Source organism: Macrobrachium nipponense, chromosome 11, assembly GCF_015104395.2.
Source record: "Macrobrachium nipponense isolate FS-2020 chromosome 11, ASM1510439v2, whole genome shotgun sequence".
In the NCBI taxonomy this organism is placed as follows: domain Eukaryota; kingdom Metazoa; phylum Arthropoda; class Malacostraca; order Decapoda; family Palaemonidae; genus Macrobrachium; species Macrobrachium nipponense.
Window position 1 is genome coordinate 96116737 of NC_061087.1, and position 24989 is coordinate 96141725.

The following is a 24989-nucleotide window of genomic DNA, read 5'->3' on the forward strand; positions in this document are numbered from 1 at the left end:
GCTGAACTGGGCAAGTCAAGAAGCTGTCAGCCCTTCCATAGACGATATTACAATACAGTTACTATGTAGCAGTTCAGCAATACCCCGGCAGAAGTCTCCCAACGAAATTGTTGCATGAAGCTATACAACACTTTCCCTTCACCTTTAAAGACTGTACTGGGAAGCTTCAGTTGGAAAGAAGGCATAAAAAAGTGAGTTCGCTTCATAAATCATTATAAACAAGGCGTGATCCGTCCTCCAGCTTACTCGGAGCGTGCGCTTAAAATCTGCCGTCAAATAGAGCGTTGTTTCACCAATGAAAATTAAAATAAATAAGTTATATTTCACTAGAAATAATTGTTCTGTACTGTTTAAGTGACAGCAAGTCAGACTATGGCAAAATAATCATAACAACTGTAATAATAATGATACAAAATTCTTTCGGTCTCTCAAAAATACATGAATCAATTCTAAGAAAGAGAGATGATAATAATAAATGGAAAAAACCAAAGTCTCTCTCTCACTCTCTCTCTGGTCTGATCTGGCCCGGCTCGCCTCGTCAGCCATAACTGATGATATTCTGACATTTGGAGCGCTTCTTAACCGTTTAATTCGCATAGCCGGGGAATAATGGATGGCTCCCATCGATTTCCGCGCCGACGACGCAGCCAGCGAGAGACAGCAACAACGGGGAGTTCCTTTCTCTACCTCTCCCCACCGGTAAACAGCCCTGATTCATATTATATGAATCCCGCCGGTGAGTGGCATGTGTCATTTATGTGTCAGCCGTTTGCATCGCCGATGGGGTCACGGCTGTGGAGATTCCTCAAGCTTTGCAACGGCTCTCCTCGCTTAGGGGTGACGTCTTCCTGCTTCATTCATGGGCGCCGGGGAAGAGGCCGATCGAAAATGCATGTTTTTATTAATTACTCTTCGCTGTGGAAAACAAGGCGGACAGGTGCTGAAATTATCAGGGGAAACGGGAAACGAAATATTCACGCGGATGCATGATTCAACGACCGGAAAATTCGGCTGGCTTTGTGAGAGAGAGAGAGAGAGAGAGAGAGAGAGAGAGTTGAATATTCGGTCAGGCCATGAAAGCTATATATACATTGTACACGCACAAATCAAAATTACAAGAACTATACACGAGATGATACATCTATGGCATGAAATCTCAACTTCCTGTAACGATGCATCAACGTTTTCAACCGAAAATATTCACCAAAAATCGACTTAACGCAAAATGACGAGGCAGGACAGATACAGGAAACAAACGCAAAAAAAAATTAATGATCTTCGTTACCATTCGGTAATTACAAGGCCAAACTATCAACAGATCTTTTGACAAATACCAAAAGGAAATAAATGAAATGTTTTACAGGAGATTATATAAAGAGTTCTCTCTCTCTCTCTCTCTCTCTCTCTCTCTCTCTCTCTCTCTCTCTCTCTCTCTCTCTCTCTCTCTCTCTCTCTGCGTCTTCCGGTTTTGAAGATACGCATTACTTTATAGCTTGTTTCATCACTCGGGACCGGTGATCATTTCTTCCTCCTTGGCTAAATTTAACCTGGAGAATAACTTTGTTGAATTCTTCAGTCCTAGAAATCTTACATCTCCCAATAAATTTGGAAGGACCTACGAGGTCATTCAGCGCTGAAAATAATGTTGAAACAATTGTAAAGAGAGGGTGGAAAATAAGATGGAAGAAACAGACTATGAATGGAGGTATAGTAAAAGGAATGAAAGGGGTTGCAGCTAGGGGGCCGGAGGGACGCTGCAAAGAACCTTAGGTAATGCCTACAGTGGACCGCGTATGGTTGCACTGAAGAAAGGTTGAACGGAATTAGATGGTAAGCTATTAGGGGCTGACAGCTGCCGAGGTATACGGGATATGTCCATATCATATTATCAGGAACCTATAGGAACTTTAAAAAAAAATAAATGAATATTTTTTTTTAAAATCCAGCCCGGTTCAAAAAATAACTAGAGCAATGCAACGCGGTCTTGAAATCACGTGTGACGTCAAGTCTTCCATTTCCAATAAGATACCAAAATGGAATTTTGGTATCCAGGATATATAATCCGTGAAAATGTGCGTTGTTAATGTGCATCTAAAACAGAAGCATGTCACTTATTGCTGCGTTAGGTCTTCCATTAAAAGATTTATATAATAATACATTTTACGCCAAGCGTAACATAGTCGAAGATAGCAAAGCCGGATTCATGACTAACTGCTACTCATAAAGCATAGTACTAGGAACTATATAGACTTTTTATCGATCATAGTCGTCAGAACAACGATATAAACTGAACAATATAGCACGCGATCAATCCGTAATAATCTTTCCAAAACAATACAGCCTGAAGCTTATTTTAGCTTTAGGCTGTAGTTCGGTAAATTACCTACCAAGCTTAGTATTCCGGACTTAACTTTCTAATGGAACAGCTTACACCAGTTGCTGAAACAGACTAAGATGTTAACGAGTTTATATTTTGCAATATCAAATACACTCTACATTCAGAAAGTGTACTTTGATGAATTGCTTGCAAAGCGTAAGAAATATTCCGATGATTAAAACAATTGCTTACAGCAGTTCTTTAACCGGACAACATCAGCGTGTTCAAGTTGTTAAGTAATATTTTACGGAAAGGGAAACAACCCTAATACAGAGGTCACCAGATGCCGTTCTGGCAACTAAAAGGTTCTCAAAAGTCCTTAATTACCTGATAAATATTGACCGTTGCTACTCTGGCTTGTTATCTACGCGTCACATCGGAGGTGCTGGTACTGTAACATTGCGGAAGCTCAATGGAACGCCGTGTTTTTAGTACTAACACCTCGGAGATCAAAGCATTATAAACACCCATTTCTAAATTGTCTAGTCGACAAATTGTATTAATAAACGACACCTTTGGTCTCCCGAGGGAATAGTGCCAAACACGGCGCCCTAAGGAGCTTCCGCCATGTTTAGTACTATAGAACTCGGTACTAGCACGGTCTAGGATATACCTAGACCGTGGGTACTAGCAACTCGGAGGTGACGAGTATACAAACCCAAGTAGCACCGATTGAACCGACTTCAGGTAAATTCTCTTCAAACATCTCGGTCATTTGCTTATCCGATATCACATATGTACTTCTTGTAGTTCTTCATCGTTGGCTCGTGCTATTCGTCAGTGGTATGATATCAACTGCGCGGAGATCCTACCTCCGGAATTATCAGTGGTGGTGAGCGAGTGCAAAACGTCTAAATCCTCCCAGATGGAGTTGCAACGGATTTAGTGCTAATTCTCTCAATGTATATCACTTTTAACGGAGAGGGCGTATTTCAGAATTATCTTCATTATCATCGTGAGCTTACTACGATTTTCATCTCAAATATGTCATTGAATCTTGAGTTCATTGTCTGACCGGATTGCCGTAATTTGTCCTGTTATTGTTTCTATTGTCATCATTACCCCCACACATCTCAAATGCCTAGACTAACTCCTTCATTACTGATAAAAATAACCCATTCATTCCTCTTTGAATTACTCCCTTTTCCCTCTTTCTTCTCCTCTTGTTCGCCCTCATGTCTCTCGAGCAATGAAACCGAATATTATCTTTCTTTCCACTAGCTCCAATTTACGTGGGGGTATACTGGCGCTCCAAAGCACGTCGAAGCTCCTCAGGTAATTATGTATCTAGATTTTTGTCTTTCAAGTGAAGGAATTACACGCAATAATGCCATAAATCCAAAGCCTTTTGTATCTCATCAAATGTAGAAGTTGCGGGCTTTCAATGTGAACTCTGAACTTCTGCAAAGCTACTTTCAATTGCCGTACGCCATTTGATTTTCATCTTTGACTATTCTCAACACACACACACACACACACACACCACACACACACACACAACACACACATATATAGATATATATATATACATATATATATATATATATATATATATATATATATATATATATATATATATATATATATATATAATTCTGCTCCATTTTCTCTTTTGTAAACAGGGTATTACGTTCTTTGGAAGATTGCTTGGCAAGATCATGGCCTTTTTGGCTCTTTCAATACGAATATTAGCTCAATAATAATAATAATAATAATAATAATAATAATAATAATAATAATATAATGCTCCTAGAAACTGCGCACATAGTAAGAAAAGTGATGGACTCCTAATGAGGCAGAATGCAACCCGGAACCCCACATTATAAATACTATCCAGTCGAATTGGAGGACTGTGATAGACAAAAAAAAAAAATAAAATAAAATAAATAAATAAATAATAATAATAATAATAATAATAATAATAATAATAATAATAATAATAATAATAATAATAATAATATTCACATCAAAGCCAAAATGTAACAAGATTTCAAGAATGTATCTAACCCTGAAGTAATAAACAACACGTTGAATATGACTCCATACTCGGCGAGAAATTACGCTGTATTTTGAAGTTATTCTTTGGTTCTAACTAATCTCTCAAGCTTTGAACTTGTGTACCTGTGACAATATCAGAAATATGGAGCCTCGAAACTGGCAACACAACGAAAGTTCCAAAGAGACACCTGTGGAAATGGAATTGAGAGTTTGAGCCACAGGCCAAGGGCTGGGACTTGTGACGTCATTCAGCGCTGACAGGGATACTGACATTGAGAAAACCTCGCTCTTGCACTATGGAACAATTGTCAGAGAAGATGGAAAGTCGTTTGGAGGAAGGAGAACACGAACAGAGGTAAAGTAAAAGGAAATACACACCTGTGTCACTGTGACTCCATCCCCCCTAAGTGCCCAAAATATAAAGTAAATAAATAAACTAATTTATTTATCTAGTTATTGATAAATAAGTAAATAAATTCTTTTCCTGTCCAGCAACAACTCAAAAGTAGAAAGCTTCCTTATTTTTTTGTCAGTGAACATCAGTTGTATTTAGGTTAACAGCAGTCAAATAATTTCCATCGACCCGTTAATATCCTCTTTAAGAACAGCAATTTTCTGACGATCCCGGATTTGCAAACTAATCACTTGACGATAGACATTCACGAAAGAATTTATCCTCGTGATCTAGCTAAACTGGTCTACAATGTGCGCTGATGAACACATTAGGTTATAATTTACCTGATACTCGCTCTCAGCACTATGGTCTTCGCCATTCATCACGTGAGAAAATTGTTACATTTGTTTCTGAAGTATGCGGTGTACAGAAATACATAATTATGCGCACGTAGGGGCTGTAGTACTCAAATAAAAGTATAATTTTTGGAAGGTTATGCGAGGAAATATATATATATATATATATATATATATATATATATATAATATATATATATATTATATATATATATATATATGTGTGTGTGTGTGTGTGTGTGTGTGTGTGCGTGTGTATGTATGTATGTATGATATGTATATAACCTGTGAGCGCGTGCTATAATAAAGATATGTATAATGTGCATTCATACATATAATCCATTAAATTTCAATGCTTACTACTTCAAAGTAAAATACCGATTATGCGAACAGAGAAATATAGACCGAAGCTTACACTTTCAAAATCCATGCAATTATTAAAATTCGTCCGGGTGATTATAACCATTTGGAAATGAATACAAAACTTTGAACCAATGTTTTTTATGATTTCATATTTTCTATCTGTTGGTAAGAAACTAACGTCAAACAAGAGAAAAATCACCCGAGGATTCTCCACTCAATTGGCGAGTCACCTCGTCTACCTGTCACCTATTAGTCTAGGTTGACGAGCCGTTGCCTTTGTTAACTGGAACTCAATAAAAAGCTAGCTACTCCTCCAGTTACCGAACAAAGCACCTGTCACTTAACCGCCGACTTTTTGAGAGAGAGAGGAGAGAGAGAGAGAGAGAGAGAGAGAGAGAGAGAGAGAGAATATCAAATCTCTGAAAGGGTAAGATTCTCAGTGATTCACTGTTTCGCAAACTGTGGAGAAACACTTAATCAGTTCAGCTTTTAAACAGAGCACTTGACAAAATTACGTAACACTTTACTCCGAAGCCGAGGATTACGGTGCATCCTATCGGGGTTACGACTTGAGAATACGTGCCAGAGACGCCCCTAGGCCATTTTATAACAAGCTAAAACTTGTACGTTTCTGGGACGCCTTTTTATCTCTTTCTCTTTAATAGTTCTGATGTTGCTCGCTCAGAGGTTTGAGAAAGGATCTAAGGACCTTTTGTTAACATCCATCACTGTCATCTCTCGCTGTGTAAAGCGGCTGAGCTTAACAAGGACATGCGTAGATTGCTCCCCCGGAGAGGGAATTACTAAACTTTCTTTGTTCTTTCTAGGCTTCATTATTACAATGTAGAAAAGTTCAACTAATGATTCCTTGAATTTTCAAAACACACTCAAGATTATCTTTTTAATTTCAGTATCATTTTCTGATGCTGCCATTTGTACTAAACAGCCAAGGTCTGTTGCCAATCTTGGCAGAGAAAACAAAAGAGAGCGGGGGAGGAATTAGTTCTATAAGCCTACCTACACATCTCTTCTTTCGTCTGGCAGATTATCTTTTTATTATTACTATTCTTATTCTTTAATGTGTTGTATTGCTTTCTGTTCCTGTCACCACCCTCTCAAACCCTCCTTACTACCAGACTGAACCCTATCCCTATCACAAACAGCTAGTACTAGATAACTGGTCTCATTCTCCATTTCGCTGGCTGCCTTATTAAGGTAGCTTTACACCTATGCACTTTCGTGTTGCGGGCTGTTACGGGGTGGGACCGCAAGAAACAGTTACAAAATTGACGCGGTTGGGAGAAAAAATGACCGTTATCTGGCGGCGTGGGGCGGACCCGGGCGGTGAGTTACGGGCACCTCCCGGCGTGTTCCTGCGGTGCCTAGCGGAGTGTTACGGAGTTGGCGCAGAGTTAGCGCGGTATTATGGTCGTAGTTGCTATGCCAGGCCACGCGCTATTGCGACTTTGTTACTCCGTGTAGCGGTGTTGTTGCGGAGTAATTATAACATAATTCATAATAATGAGACAAGTGAGAAGCAAATGATGGAGATAAAGCATAGAAAGTAAGAAAATGAACATGAAAAGCATAGAATGTAAGAAAATGAACATGAAAAGCATAGAATGTAAGAAAATGAACATGAAAAGCATAGTAAGAAAATGAACGTGAAAAACAGAGAGAGTAAGAAAATGAACATGAAAAGCATAGAATGTAAGAAAATGAACATGAAAAGCATAGAATGTAAGAAAATGAACATGAAAAGCATAGTAAGAAAATGAACGTGAAAAACAGAGAGAGTAAGAAAATGAACATGAAAAGCATAGAATGTAAGAAAATGAACATGAAAAGCATAGAATGTAAGAAAATGAACATGAAAAGCATAGTAAGAAAATGAACGTGAAAAGCAGAGAGAGTAAGAAAATGAACATGAAAAGCATAGTAAGAAAATGAACGTGAAAAGCAGAGAGAGTAAGAAAATGAACATGAAAAGCTTAGAATGTAAGAAAATGAACATGAAAAGCACAGACTGTAAGAAAATGAACATGAAAAGTTTGGAATGTAAGCAAATGAAATTGGGACTTGGTTTGTACCATAACATTTTCAACTGCAAATATCATATATTATCAACTGAGGTCAATATGTCTTTAGTCTGTTACTGATTTTTCATTGTTGCCCTGTTAATAACTATGTCCAGTCAATGTTAATTATTGTTTCATTATCATATTTGTATGTGTTCATGTTCATTTGATCATGTTCTCAATATTATATTATTGTTCTTTACCGTGTATGTTATTATATCATTTGATGGCCATATTTATTTCATGTTACATTTCATTTTATAGTTCAAGATAGTTTCCGAGTTCTATTTATTTCATATTTCATATATCATATTTCATGTTAGATTTCCTGTTATATTTCTTCATGTTATTATTCTTTACGGCCATGCTTTTTCATTTTTCAATTTCATTTCACCCAATCATATCATCATATATATTGTCATGACATATAAATTAAGCATCAATAAGGAAAATGTAAATGCAAGTCAGTATTTCAACATATTTATTACAAAAAGAAACATTATGAATGATATAAAATGTACAAAATCATTTAATATTAAGAAAATAACTAAAAAATTATTTATTATTAAAAAAATAAAATTCTATTTATTTATACAGGCTGTCAGAACGCGAATGATGCCCCGTGGTCTGTCCGGCCCCTTTTATCCTCCCAAGAATGCGCGGCAACCTTCCATCCAATCGACCTATGTTTTTGTCAAAATTAAGTGTAAAGCGAAGTCAATCATGTTTAGTAAATTTCTAAAATGTTCAAAAGATCGTTGTTTTGGTTACCAAATGATAATTTATTATTGTAAAGTCAGAGCAACCTACCTTATAGAAAATAAATGCCAACATCAGGATTGCACTATTTTTACACCTAGTTTTTATGAAAGTATGATAAATATATTACGAAGTGCTAATAAGATGACCTCTTATCCACAGATAAAAACGAAAGTGGTATATGAACATTTAATGAAAAACAGTGAATATGTTCCAAATATTGAAAAATTGTATCCACTATTCAACTGGAAACTAATTTGGGAACATGAAAATAATAAATATATAGAAAATAAAAGTATAGAAATTTTGTTTAAGTATGTTCATGAAGTTTTAAGTACAAATGATAGGCTAGCCATGATGAAAATAAAAGATGTTAAGGAATGCGGTTGTGGATGCATAGAAACTAATATGCATATGGTGTATTTCTGTCCTTTGGTTAAGAATTTGTTGTCCTGGGTATTCGAATTGCTTAGAAAATGTTGTAAATTAAAAACTAATAGCAGGTTAAGGATTTTAAAACTCGATTTTGAAGCAAACTCAAAAAGGGATGAAAATACAGCAATGATAATAATAGCAGATTTTATTTCAAGTATATGGATGGCAAGATATTCGGGAATAAGTACTGACCAGCAAATTATTAAATAAATAAAGAATAGACTGTTAAATACATTTATTGTAAATATTATAGGATTTAAGTCTAATGTTAACAAAATTTTCACGAATCAGTATGTTTCTAATTTAAAAACATATTTAGAAAAATAATAAATTGTAATATTTTTATATTATACATAGATCTTACAATGTATATACAAAATTGTAAAATATAATCTTGTAATATTTCTTAATAAAAGAAAAAAAAGTATTGAGGTTCACCTAAAAAATATATATATATATATATTCTACCTAGGGAGACGCCGTAACACGCCGCACGCACGCCCCGCAACATGTGCGCGCCATTTATTAATCGTGTATGAAGGCGCCGTAAGGGCACCGCAACACTCCATCGCTGGTGGTACGACGTCGCACCACGTGCGGTGTAGCACGGAACCGTGCGGGTTCTTACTTCTTTTGTTGCGAGGCCGCGCTACACCGCATACGGCCTCGAGCGACCTCATCAACCCGCCAGACGCCGTTCAAAAATTTGAAATGATATAAAATCCGGGCGGCGTCGCGTGGCTTTAACTGTCATCGCCTGCCCCCGTCAGCGAGGCGGCGCGCTTTTGGTGCGCTTATAGTGCGGTTTGTAACGGTTTCTTGCGATCCCACGCCGTGACAGCTCGGACCACGAAAGTGCGTAGGTGTAAACGTGTCTTTAAGAAATGTTCATTTCAAACGTTCTACATGTAGAGAAAATAAACTCGTTTTACGCCACTGCTGTTTCCTTGTATAACATCCTTTATATATATATACATATATATATATATATATATATATATATATATATATATATATATATATATATATATATATATATATATGCTGGTTATGCGTTGTGTCATTCATCACGTCCTTCTATTCGTCGCTGGACGCTTCCCTCCATTCCAACTTTCACTCCAATGGCTTTCGATATATACTGGTAATAATCGCCGAAATTATCACAAACCCTTGGATGTTATTTAACTGTATTATTTTGCTGGGGATTAGTTGTCCTCTACTTGACATTAGCATTTTATTCAGATTTGTTAAAATTGTAAGATTGGTCAGAAACTATAACACAAAACGACAGAAGATATTTGCTTTGAGCATAACTATAGTAAAACAAAATTCGTAGCATGGTTTCACATCGACATCTGCAGAGACTTTTGATATATAATTTAAATACTTGCATAAGAAGGACTAACTGTGATGAATCTGATTCGTGTGAATGCGTTACAAACGGAATAAAAAAATTTAGCAACCGCGTAAGCTTGGTTGTAACAGAAAGAAAACGCATGATGGCCGATAATTAAATGCTTTGTAGTTCTATTATTTTACTTAAAATACCAAAACTTGATTCTGTGCTCTTAAAGTCTCCTTAATATGCTCAATGCAAAATTCATGTAGAACTCTTTCGCTACTGTTACCGAGATATTTAGGCTACCCCTCCTTTTTTGAGGTTTAGCATTTGTTTCCATGGGGATGGGACTAAATATGGCGGTCATAGGAATGTACTGGTAATTAAGTAAAAATTTACCCAAACTCGGCAATGTACACGGCCTGTATTACTCAATGCGGTGGAGGCGTTAAGTTTTTTCGCAAATGATAAAGTCGGAAATTTATATTGCGAACTTCATTCGTTTATATTTTATGTGATTTGGAAGAATATGACATGTAACTTTTATTACTTTCGGAATGCAGTAGGTTCGGGAATAGCCTAGTCTCTACCAATATGTTAAAAAATTACCTCAAACTTTCTACAATAAGGGTGAGAGTCTTTAATCACATAAAATATTTATAAAAAAAAATAAATAAATACATTCTTATCCAATCAAATTAAAATAAAATAACGGAAATGGTCACATCCTATAGCCTAACCACCCCTAAACCTATAACTAACGTAGGTCACAGCATTTCATCAAATCACATGAAAATAAAAATAACAATTCACTGCCCTACGCTCGCCTGGAAACCCTTAACAACCTAAAATACAGAACAGTGATAAGCCCAATAGTGCAAATTCAATTACAGCAAGAAACCGCTTCTACACATTTTATAGGCCTACTCTTACCTTCCGTTATTGTTTACACTTCGCAACTTCCCTTCTGTCCATCTTCTGTCGGGGAAGCCTGAAAATTCCCAGAAAAATAGTATACAATTTTAGCTACAAAGAGATTTTTGTTGTTAAATTCAGATCTATTGGTTAAAATGGAACATGCAGCCTAGGCCTAGCAAGAGATCTATTGGTCTAAGCTTATTATATTTAATACCTTGATACCTACCCGTTGAGCCACTTCAATGCAGTGTTGGAAATTATAAATTTATTTCATAATGAGTGCAGCTATAATGGTAGATCTACAGTACTATTCCACGGCAGTCTAGACTATGGCAGTTGCGGTTTTCTATGCAGTTTTACCTCCAGAACAAGAATTTTAAGCAATATTTATTCGGACGACTGTAATTAACCACCGGGAGCCAGTACTAAACACGGGGAAATACATTGGACGACCCAATCCCTAGTGGATGGCGTATCCGCGGTTACGTTCCTTGCAGTCCGTGTGGCACTTTTCTGTAGAATTACCGCTATAATAATTCAATAAAACTGAAATGTAATAACTATTGTTGTATGTTTCATACCTTACGACCATCAGAGAGAGCATTGCGAACGTCAAACTTTATACAATAGGCTAAACAACTCTGGACACTGGTCACGATGTACTGTAAGTTCGTAACGTCATAGTAATATGCTGATATAGTCCCGTACGTATGTGCTAAAAACAAAATGAGGAAAGATTATAGAACGGCGTTACAGTTACTGTAAAATGATTTGAGAATCATGGCTAGCAGTGAGTACGTTGGGAAGATACTACTATGTACTGGAAATTAACAGCTCTCCTTTCCAGTACATATATTATAATTTATGAGGAACCCACAAGGCTGAAAACTACATTGAACAGGAGAGGTCATCAAGAGACATAACAGGTATTGACAGGCCAGGTGGGAATTCAGGCAGAGGGTATAACCGTATAAGTTAGAAGTGAAAGGGATTTATCAATCATATCATCATTAACACAGTTTCGTCTGGTTTCCATAATAAGGGGCGTTTTATAGTCACAGCTCTCCATTCTTACTTATTTCCTTTGCAAGTGGCCACGCCTCCCTAACACAGAGAAGCTGCGTTTATAAATATGCTCCATTTTTTCTTTCTTTTCCACTTTATATCATTGTGATAATCTTATTTACTAGTAATCTACCTATCTCTTTGGCCTGTATCTACACTGAACTCACACTTTCATCTTGCAAAAATTTCTAAGACCTCTTCTTTGATTCCGATGCTAAAACAGTCATTCACTTATAGAAACCGTCATCTTCATTGCCAATCTTTTGTTTCGACATAGCATCATTACTTGCTCAACTAGTGTTTACCAGGTTCATTTCCATTCTCGTATTTTCTTAGCTTCTCTCTATAGAGTATCATTGACCCCTAGCTCAGGCAGATCCTAGTGTTGCATCTACTTCGTGACTTCAGTCTAATGCTATATCTTTCATTAACAAAATTAATTGTCCACGAGTCACAGTTGGTAATATTCCCTTAACTCTTGTCGGTTTTTGTATTCTTCCCATTTTTTATAATATTGAGGGTATAAGCAACATTTATTTTTCTTTAACTCATATATACCTCTTCTTTATTACATCGTGTACCTCTTCTTTAAACCAGCCCTTTTTTTTTTAAACCTCCTAACACCATTTTCACATTAACTAGTTTTGTAAAGTCCTAGGATTATTTGTATTCTTGGTCCAATTTAAGACTGTCGTAGACCTGATCCATTTTTTCCCAAAAATTGTTGTTCAGACACAGAGCCTTGCCTTTCCTCGCATCCTGTGGGGTATTTCAGATAAGCTCCATTCATTCTGTTCACCTAATAGCCCTGGCTAAATAGTACACGTTTACAACTCAGCAGCCTTGATTTCAGCGATGATAATTGTCTCCAGTGCCAACAGTTACATGTTATATTACTTATGAGTTCAGCTATTCCACTACAAATGACCTTGTATAAATTATAAGCACATTTTTCCAAAAGCTAAATCAACCCTGCAAGGAAAAATGGAACATTACTGCTCTCTAGAACAAGGGGGACATTTCATCACCAGGACCAGAATTTGAAAGTGGCCGATCAAAGACTAAAATAAGGATAATTAACTGCTCGCTTCTTTTTGTGGTTTATTTATAGGCAAATACACAAGGTAATAATGATTAATATAATCGTAATGATACATGTGCAACATGCTAACATCAGAGAGTGAGCTGTCCCGCCACCATATCACTTCTGCCGACTCGTAAATATTGCGAGTCTCAAACATGGTTCACCACCTGCAGCCCCATTTCCACTTTGTCAGATCTTCCCACTCCTGCCTTTGCCCTCTTTTTAAGTGAAAACTGAAATGTAAGTTACACTTACTGTGCATTCCCTTATAAAGAAACTGCACACAAATCTCAGAATACCTGAAAATCAGTTAAAGCCACAATGAATATGACTGAAAAGTATTGCTAATTACAACAGCATAGAGCAATGAACTGTAAGATTCAGAGAAACAAGGTTAGCACTAAGAATGTCAAGTACAAATGAAAAGCAATACTACAAATTTGACAGCTGCTTTCAGTCATTAAATAACTATATAAAATATAGCTCATGATGCATTCTTTTAGGTTATCAAATCAAGGACCTACTTCCTGAACCATTCAGATAGTATTTTAGATTTAGTCTGCCAGAATGCAAGCGATACATAGCATAGCCAACCTGACAAATTCATTTACTTTCAGTCGCAGAGCACTTGTGACAGATGTGGCAAAGGTGAAAGTTATGCTAGATTCTATAATAAAATTTCCGAGCAATGAGTACAAGCTCTTACTGTATCAAAAACAACGGAATAAAATACTGGAAAAAATAATAGTTCCCTGAAATTTCTGTACCTAGCTGGCAGCAGCTGAGATCACAACAAGTTGTAAACTCTCATTAAGCTGCCTTACGGAGGTCTCATCTGTCCTCATGGAGGACATTGTCCCAAACTTTCACGGTTATTTGGATAATACTGTAAAAAAATTTATACTATAGATATGAAAAAGTCTTTAATTACAAACATTGCAGACAGTTGGCTGCATCTTCAAATTAAAATTTTTAAAAACTATATGTGAATGACACAAAGTTTATCAAACAATAAAACACGCTTTGTATAACTTTAAACAATGTGATATGATTCTTTATCATTTATATTAAAGTATAGTGATAAAGTACTGTACTTTCACATTTTTGTAGTCGGAAAGTATATAAACACAATGAAAAGCATCTAAATATTTTTTTGTTAAATGCTCATGTGACCCTGAAAAACTTACCCCTTAGTAAATAAAGACTCAAATTGAAGGAGCAAATCCAAAAGAATGTTTGTAACTTCACGAAAAACTAGCGGGGCCTCTTAAAACAGAGGGGTGGTTCCCATAATTTGCTCAAACGTAAAGCAACTATACATATCATTATATGTATTTCAAGACGGCATTATACAAGTGCCTAATGATCCACAGAACCAAAGTAATTATGACTGATATGAAAGGTGGCGAGAACAGCTTCACCAAACTTCTCACTGTGAGACCCTAACCACAAAGACCAGAATTACAACCAGGAAATGACTGATGAGTTTAGGTGCATCCAAAACTCTCAATTGGCACTGCCAGACAATTTAGAAAAACAAAATTGTTCAAGGTAAAATCTGTCAAAATCTCCAAGTGATGAGACTGTAAAAAAAAAAAAAAAAGCTTTCCCTAAAAATGTTTTGTGGTTTGCTCTCCCCTGCTGGTTAATTCATGAAATTTTACCTGTTTTTTTTTTTTTTTTCATGAGGATTGCCTCCAGATAACCTTGAATGTAAGTTAGGATGGTAATGTAGCTTAGCTATAAGACAGCACATGAGATACATATGCCCTATTATTATTTTTTACTCAAAAAACCACATGGAAAAAAAAAAGCAAAAATCCACTTCTGGATTGGTCATCCTGGTTGCATCTCTGGCTTTCCCAAGAACAATAAAAGGTAATGCATTATAAGCTTCACTAGTTTCCTATAAATTACTCTTTCCATGAAGATCAGTTTTAGAAAAAAATCAAATCTTGTCCACATACAGCAACGACATGAAATGTACTAAACTTGAAAAAGAGATTATGATTCACATATCATCTGCATACTACCCTTAGTAATATATATTCAACAAGCTCTTAACCATGAACAGAGAGAGTCATAACTTGTGTTATGAACTGAAAAACAATTTTAGTAAATTAATAGTGTGCTTGCACAGTTTTTACATGATAACCATCTTCTATCATGCACTACCCTGAAACGGAGACATGATGACAAGATTGTTATTATATAAACAAAGTTTTTCCTATCTTGAATGATGGACTTTCAATCTTGAATGACGAACTTTCAAAGACTGATTACACAACATATCTGGAACTAGACTGCATGAGAAATTCAAGAATATCTCAAAATACTCTCCAGCAGTTATCTAAAAAATATAAAAGCATTCTAATCAAAACTATTATTTTATTAATAACTAGTTTTACCAGACCACTGTGTTAAGATCTTAACTCCCATAGGGCTGGCCTGAAGGTTGACCTAATTACTCCAGCTATCCCTTAGGGTAGATAATGAACATCCCAATTCAGGGATGACTTCCAAATTCCTGTATATTACAGCAAAACCTGTGTAAAGGACAACCAGCCCTGTACATACCTGACCCCAAGTGATTTTACAGTCTAACACCAAATTTACAAGGCAAAGGAGAGTAAAAAGTATTATCGTCACTGTATGCTGCAAGATAAAATAAAAAAAAAATGACACGAAAAGCTTTTAAAACAACAGCTCATAATGGCTCACCTCAATACATTGTTACCTTAATAACTAAAAAAAAGGCAAAGTGACCTCTCTGCACATTTGTTCCAGGATTACTACATTATTAAATGCATGGCCAAAGATAATTCAGTTCCTTATAATAATAAAAGAAACAACTGTACACTTTGTAACTTGTGATCATGATTGCGACCAAATACTGTACATACCAATATGAAGTATGTATGCAAATAAAAAATACCTTGAATTATAGCATCTATTTTGAATGGTTGTTGGACTTGACACAACATATGAATTGACTTGACCAGTAACAGTAGTAGTTCCTCTAGAGCAAAAAGTGCACTTGGAAAGGTGTACAAATGCCTCAATACAAGACACCACAAAGATGTTCAATAATGTCTACACAATACCTTAATAAAGGACACCACAAAGATGTTCCAATGTCAACATCAAAAAATTATTGTGACAGAATATACATCAAGCAAAGAATGGGCTATTCTCTATCTGTGGTAAAGCTTTGCCTAATACAGTGGTGCTAACACTGGGTTTCAGTTCACAAGTACTGCACTGCTGGTGTCTTTGTTGTAGAGAATAGATAACACATTTAAAGTACTCTCATAATAAAAATAATGATAGCAGCAAACGTACTTAGGGACATATGGCAGAAGACGCAAATTTGCTTCAACTATATTTCTGCAAACCTTAAAGACTCCCAGAACTACAGCTTAATCCCAACCAATATGCCCATCTACACAAGTTAATACAATATATCTCTTACAAAGAAAAACTACAATGTACATACACTGTACATGACACTTTTCCAAAGTACTTTATATCACCACTTCTTCAAAATTGAAGTAAATCATTTACACGTTCATTAATCGTAGTTTACAGCATTCCACTGCCTTTGTGATGGTCACAAAACAAAGCAAATTCTACCACAAAAGAATGTTATCCAGTACTACATACAAATTGCAAATATAAGCCCCTCCCCCCCAGAATTTGTGGATACAAAGAAACATTCAAGAAATCTTTGATACCTATATAAAGGATGTTAAAATAGACATATAGTAAAAACTAACTCCACATTGGAAGTATGAAACATTACTTGTACTAATAATAATGTATTATCAATAACTCAACTACCTTGCTAACTAATGTTTCACTTAACTAACAAAGTTAGCATCATTCAAATTTCGCATTTCCTAATATAGGCCAAATATATGGTACAATGAAAATGACAAGGCCACAAGATAAGTGTGTTGAAAGCTCTCAACACTGCCATTGAGTACTAAAGCAAATGCTGAGGCTGCCTGGAACTACTCCTTTTATTATGGTACACTGAAGATCATGTTCACTATTTCATAATCACTTGAGTATACAAACTTAACCAAATTACACAATAATACATACTGACAACAAGTTTCTGTTAATCATGCTAGTAAGTACTAAAAAAATTAATGGTAATGACAAAGGTTAATATTGCAAGCAATTGAATCCTCTTGCATTTTTGCGTGGTTAAATGTGCTGCATCCGTAAATCACTAGAAGAGATTCCTGTGCACCTTGCCAGTCATTCATTCATTCAAAACGGACCACCATCAGGCAACATAGTTCCCTGGGATTACAAGTCCATAATCTTTACAATAAAATTAATATAAAAACATTACAGGAGGCTTTTATACAATATCAAGTGTCAATTAAGTGGATAAAAATATAATTATATACACAACAGACTTGGTTATGAAAATGTATCTGTAAATGCAACTATCTTCTGGTATCCTTGGGTTTCCTTGTTCAGTAGATGGTTGAAGGGTCACCATTCACATAAGGTTCTAAATAATTACTTACCCCCTATTAAGGAGGATATAAAAATTTTCATAGAAGATATAAGATATGTACCTGAACTAAAAACGAAAATTATTGTAACAAAATTTGAGCCACTGAAACCAGACAAAGAGTCTGAACCAATTTCATCAAGGCATCCCAAATACCCATTACCCACCAAATACCAGAAGTTGTACATAAGTGTATATAAAGTAAATGGTATGTACTTATATAAATGACCCTGCATATCATACATACACAGGTGCATAAATTTATATACATAAATGTTACAAAGCAGAGAATGTAGTTATTATGCAAATGCAAGGTAAATACCATCGCACTGCATATCAAAACCAATGCTAAAACTCTGTTGCCAACTAGGTACTGTACTGTTTATGTCAAAGATTTAAGACTGGAATATTCAATCTCAATCCTTCTTTCAGATGTAACATATACATTGTGTTTGCTTTACTGTGTATATATTTATATTTTGTATGAGAGAGAGAGAGAGAGAGAGAGAGAGAGAGAGAGAGAGAGAGAGAGAGAGAGAGAGAGAGAGAGAATTATTAACTAAAATTCAAATACTGAGGCCAACCATGCAAAAGTAATTTCGACTTTTAAATGGCACTCACTTCTCTTAACAAATTCCTGATATCCATACAAGAAACTGGACATCAAACCTCTACTATATATCATTAGGGATATGAAAGCTAGTAGTGCTGTAGAGTAGCATTCTTTTTCTGTACAATATAATACACAATATTCCAATATGAAACACACAAAGAGAATTCATCATGGTAAATATTAAAAAGTGGTATAAAGAGGAGTAAGACAAACTGCAGCTGAAAAAGACAAAGTTTGTGTCTTATAAAACTAAGTGCTTATGAAATAAAAAAAAAATAAAAAATTCAAGATTTTTTTATGAAAATACAAAATAACAACTAAGATTTTTGTCTTTCACTGCCTTGCTTATCTCTACTCATTGTACAACAATACAACAGACATCTTTCCCATAAGAAAGGTTTATTATACTGACTTTCTTACAACCAGAGAACTTTTAGTAGCTGGTTGATGGAAAACATTATTTATTAAGCCAACTTTGGTAATTCACAAGATGATAAAAAAAATGGCAAAAGTAATTTCTTCTGCTGGAAAACTAGAGCTCTTGTTACAAGTGCTTATTTTCTGAATTCTTTTTACTTTTAACATTCCAAATCCTTTCTACTGTTCAGAGGTATAAATATTCATTGAACATCTACCTCTCACACAAGATAAAGAGGATAATCTCAGAGAACAGTGCATTCATCCACACTTAACTTCACAGTTCAAATCCTTGCTCATAGAGAAAGGCTTCATCCAAATGACTTTTCTTTCATAATACTATAGTGTACGTACATGCCCCTAAGGTTCATTCACTGACACTGCCACTTCCATGAAATGCAAACTAGCAAATCTGACAAAGTTGTTTGCAACAAATACTTCAGGCATCATTTATTAGCTATCCATTGCTTAACTGCACATTAAACTTGGTCAAAATTTACAGCTCAATTAATCATAAAAAATGTGCTAAAATTTATGCTGTCAAAAGTATTCAACTGATTCTCCTGAGTGTGAGCACTCACAAAAGTAATAAAAAAGACCCAAAGTTTCTGAGGAAAGCCAACAGGCATGAAACTGAAGTTCACTGAACATCTAACAAGAATTTACAAGACCATCTCATAAACTTTTAAACATCTAACGAACAGATCTAATAAAATAGGTCAATGAATGACTAAATTAAACATCACATCCAAACAAAGGATTCCACTAAATGCCTAATGAAGACTTCACTGAATATCTGAAAGAGGCTCCATTAACCAAGAGCTTTTGTCACATATCTAGTGAAGGGATTCTTCACTAAACACCAAACAGGACTTACTGAATATACAACCAAAGGATGCCACTAAACATTTAACTGACATCATTAAACATCTAAACAGGACTTCAAGAAACCTCTAAATGAAGGACTTCATTAGCTGTCTGGCTGGAAATCCCTTGAATATCATAAGACCCCAAGAGCTCCAGAACATCATAATCAAATAACTATCCATCCAAATGACTTTTATAAAAAAAAATATTTGCCAATTACCATGCATGACAACCTCCCAGAAGCTACCTTGATTTTTTGGTTTTTAATGATAACTTACAGAGCTCAATATCTGGTCTTCAACTCTTTCAACATTGGTCAAAAAAAAAAAAAAAAAAAAAAAAAAGTATCTTACAGACAATGCTTTACCCTTTGAACTATACCATATCCTCACACAGACTCCAGCAAAATACTTGATACAATATGCATTAATCCCCACTAACACCTCGGGATTTCTGCAATGTTTGCTGTCATTGTGTGTATAAGTAGTATATACACCCATACAATCATACATGAATATACTGGGAAACAAAAAACTCATGAGCAAAGATGACTAGCTTGCTTCTGCAACATATTCACATAAACACGTTTAGTGGATGATTATCAGATTCTATTTAAATTGTTACATATTTTTTTACTCCAGTCATTATCTTAGCTCATTATCTTAAAACATAAAACTGAAGGGATACTGCAAATGCAGTACTGTATAATATTAAAATTGGTCTTCTAATAATTCAGTGATACAATACTTTTATTAAGCACTTGCAAGATTGATTTGCATTTTGTAAAATATTCACCCTTATGATTACAGATACCATTTACATGTTTGCTTTCACCTTTCATATTTCAAATACTGTAGTTTGCATATGCAGTGTAAAGTTAATCAGCAATTGAGCATATTTTCGAACTACTGCCTGGAACCTACTTCAAAGCCTACTAAACGTTAAGGTCAATTTACCTTTAATCAATTCTATTGTTACCTTTCCTTCTCTGAATTCTGCTCCCAGTTTAGCTTCTGCCGACTGATTTTAAGGCTATCAAATGTTAACACTGTCTGGAAACCTATAAAATGGACATGTTCCTATTTTCAGTTTTCCTTCTGCATTTATTTTTCCTCTTATGTAAGTACTGAATCCTCTTATGTAAGTATTGAATGTTCATATGGACTCAGGTATATATGCATACATCTATACACACAATACATTAACAAAGCAAACATATACTGTACAAATACTTGACCAAAACTTTTAACTTCCTGGAAAATCCAATGATAAATGACTCGTCCTAACCACTGCTAAAACAGGTCTTTCACTTAGAAATTTGCAAAATCATACAATCCTCGACCAAGGAAGCTTTCAACCCAAGATAAAAGTTGCCAGTGTTGGGAGTAACAGGCATCTACATTAAAATTTAAAGCTGACAGAACAAATGAACAAATATGTGAATTTCAAATTCAGCTTTATCAGATACAATAAACGTTGTATCCTAAGTCTTGGAGTAAGATTATTACACCGATATTCCATAAAACTGGATGTTCGATACAAGTGGCTCCCAAAGTGCTAAAAGTTTAGCTGTAAACATTAACCAAAGAAGACACAAAAAGTTCAAACTTGACATTTTTTACACTTCTGTCCTTGTGTTGTAAAAATATTCACTGGCAAAATTAATATGATGGAGCTATTAATAGAAATTGTTTAGGATACCTGTTACTCATAAAGATTACAAAATAAAAAAAAAATTTTGTTATAAAACATACAAAATCCTCTAACTAAAACAGGCACTGTAAATAACCATAATTATGTCAGAAATGGAGAAGCTCACACTGTAAACATCAAGAATGATACTAATTATGGAAATCTCAACAATCACACAAAAAAACACACATTTACAGTAAGTACAGCATGAATACACATACAATGTAAACTACATGGTAATATACAAATGTATATCTGCATTAATCAATATATGATACTCCTCACTTGCTCTGAATGTAAAAAGCTGACAAGGTGTGTGTGAATGCAAGTGGTGGGGAAGGTTAAGAATTCTAGAAAAGCTTAACCCACTACTTGTTATCAGTCTTAAGTCTGCTTGGACTGATTACTTCCGTGACTACTTCACTTTTAACAGTTAGTGCTGATGTATAATTTAATCTTATTATAAACTGAATTTCTTGCACCTTTCTTTTTTCCCCTTGTTTACATGTCACCTCTTTTCCTAATGAATATATACCTGTGTAAACCAGCAAGATCAGTACAAGTCTCGTATTCAGTTTTGAACCTGTCAATTCAATTTAATCCCATGACCTTAAGAGTAAGCACTCAGGACTGCTAGTGGTACTGAAGCTACATGACAAGATGTGGTCAACTTCATTATATCCCATTGGCCTCTGTACTTCTTTACTGTAATAAAATGCAGCAGTGTATGTAGATTTGGTAAACATGCAGACAGGCTGCAAGACAGGTAAAGAAAATGAAAGGATAAACAAAAGAAACATACTATATAAAGAAGAGCAAGGTTAAATTTTTCACGGATTTGAAAGGACAGGAACAAGAAGTATATTCTGGACTTAAGAAGAGATTAAATGCACTGAATAAAAATTCCATATCTAAATAAAACGTGAATGAAGTGTTTCACTCATTTTTTACAGGGTAGGATTTGAACACAACCTTTAGGTTAGCTGTCTGACGTATTGGCAGTGAGCTATTACAGTTGTAAGAGATGGCAAACTTTCTTCGTCACCCAAAAATAAAATGTAGTAGTGATCAAGAAAAGCAAATAAACACAATGCTGTATCAGTAATATGTACAAGTTACATAGCTGCAACATTCTAGATCAAAGAAGTATATTCATATGCCTTTACTATTTCAATAAATAAATAAAGTGCTGGTCAAAGAAACCCAGGACTAGGCTTGCATCTTGACATGGGACACTTACAAATGTAATGTTCTTAAAAAATTAACTCAAAGTGTGTTACAATTAAAACATATCTGCTTACTTTACCAGAAATTGGTAAATGAAAATATATGCCTTGGGATAGAGTGAAGTTTATCAACTCTGCACTCCACTGTACTGAAGCCAACATTGGCAATGTAAATCAAGAACACTGGGTTCAAACTTCACCACTGGCATCCAAAATTTATAATGTTGCCTTTTCACACTCACTTATATAATTAGACAATTACACATATTATTCAAAGACCCTCTGTAACCATGTAAATATAAATTGATATGCAGTATTATGCGCTGTACATACATGTACTTATAAACATACTCTCACTTCCCCACTCACACTATGGCATTCATCATGAACAAGCCTTTTTTTTCGCTCCTTTGGTCCCTTTGGACATTTTCCAGCCATTCATCACGGTCAATAATAGAGAAATTGCTAAAATCAGTAATATGAAGATCTATATCAAATATGCTTCAAGCAGGGACCACACAATGAAAGCATAAATACAAAAGACAGAACTATCTGCATCTACTGGTTTAATCTACATACCTACCTATATTTGTGTGTGTGTGTTGTATATATTTTGTATGTCTGTATATTATACATGTATTTTGTATGTACCTGATGCATGTCTCTATCCTACCTCTCATCCTATTCATCTAATATTCATCTTCCTATATTAATAGGAGTGTGTATGCAACTATCTATCCATTTATATACATCTCAGTCTATAAGATACGTAAAAAATACTGCATTTCCCAGTGCACAATTTCTCTGTTGCAAACAATGCAGATACAAATGGCAAAAGCCAAATAACACATTTCAGAAAATTCCAAAATTTATACAAACTGTATTTTCAAGCTACTTTATCTTTACAGAAAATATGATTCCTCATAAAGCTACTTCAATAATCTGGTATTAAAATAGAATGTACACAGCGACTCTATACTGGGTGATTAAACTGACAAGAGTTAACTCTCTCCAACGTACACAAGAGTGCCACAACCTCTGCCTTAGTTAGGTGTGCCTTTAGAAATTTGTACCAAGCCTGCAACCACTGGCAATATTACTTCTATGGTATGTCCTTGTTCACTGAAGCGTACAACTGCTCCTACAGAACGCACTGAAAAGAGAAACGTACATTTATATATTTCTTTTTTAGATAAAATTTATTTAATACAACCTCACACTTTACATATGCCTCATTTATGGTCTACATGAATCCTAGACACACCAATCCCAAGTAAAAAATGATGACTGTCTGCTGGTTGTCTGATAGTACTAGACATCAGCAAACACAATTCCCAAATCTCAGCAAAGTCTGAGTTTTACCTATCTTGAAGTCTGGTTACAACTTCAAAGACTTAAGCAGGCTACATACACCCCCTAAAAAGCTTATAACTGCCTATTTTAACAGTTCATCACCAAACTTGACAGCTCCAACAAAAATATACCTCAAGCTATCATCTTCCTGGGAAAGCAGTGAATAAACATCCAGCCTGACCAATATGCAAAAATTATTCAATTTATACACGGTCCCGTTTTGCTGTTTGCCCAAGCCAGCTCACGACACCGATAAAACAAAAGAAAGACTTACAACCCAACTGACAAAGAGCAAACGAGAGCGCTCCCAACCTTCCATCACCACCACAAGTTTCCTTTAGGTTTTCCTAACGACTGTCTTCCATACGTATTATGATGTTACAACAACCACCACAGTGCCATTCCAAACATAATGAGAGGGCTGACTTTACAAACACCAAATAAAATTAACAGCATACTTTGTCTACACGTCTTCTCTGTATAATGCCATCACCTACTTCACTAACCCATTTAAGGAAAATAACAAATTAATAATTATCAAATCTATAAAACTGACAGATAATCATACTTATCTCCTTCTCCCTCTCCTCCAACCTCTTCTTATCCTAATCCCCTCTAATCTTCAATATTCTCCAATTCTTTACCCTCTCAGTAATTTCTTACATTTTCCCTTGAAACTCCTGCTTTAGTCAATACATCAGCTATTTGATGCTTTCATTCTTATCTCCATCCCCAGATATTTCACTTCACACACCACAAGCAAATCTTCCACTTGTTCTCACCATCTTTTATACTCGCCATGTATTGTGGTAAATCTGGGATATTCTCTTGTACACTTCCATTCTATCCCCAAAATACTTATTGACAGATCCATTCATTTTTGACTAACCACACCCTGCTACCACTTGAATAAACACTCAGCCAGACCAACATGCAACAATTATTCAATTTACACACACTTCCATTTTGTTGCTCGCCCAAGCCAGCTCATGACACCCACAAAACAACAGAAAGACCTAGTTCAACACAACCAACAAACCGCAAATGAGAGCGCCCACCTTTCACCACCACCGCAAGTTCCTGACTGACTCCCATCTCGGTTTTCCTAACTACCGTCTTCCGTA

The 24989-nt window shown here is 35.4% G+C and overlaps 1 protein-coding gene across 2 annotated transcripts in view; it reads right to left on the reverse strand.

Annotated features, from left to right (window-relative positions):
- Window positions 1-13170: 13170 nt before the first annotated feature.
- LOC135207623 (roquin-1-like) overlaps window positions 13171-24989 on the reverse strand; it is a 196911-nt gene continuing 185092 nt past the window's right edge. For both annotated transcript variants that reach the window (XM_064239501.1, XM_064239488.1), the window contains one exon: window positions 13171-23665. In XM_064239501.1, coding sequence (XP_064095571.1) covers window positions 23654-23665 — 12 coding nt within the window. In that variant the 3' untranslated portion in view covers window positions 13171-23653. The remainder of the gene's footprint in view (window positions 23666-24989) is intronic.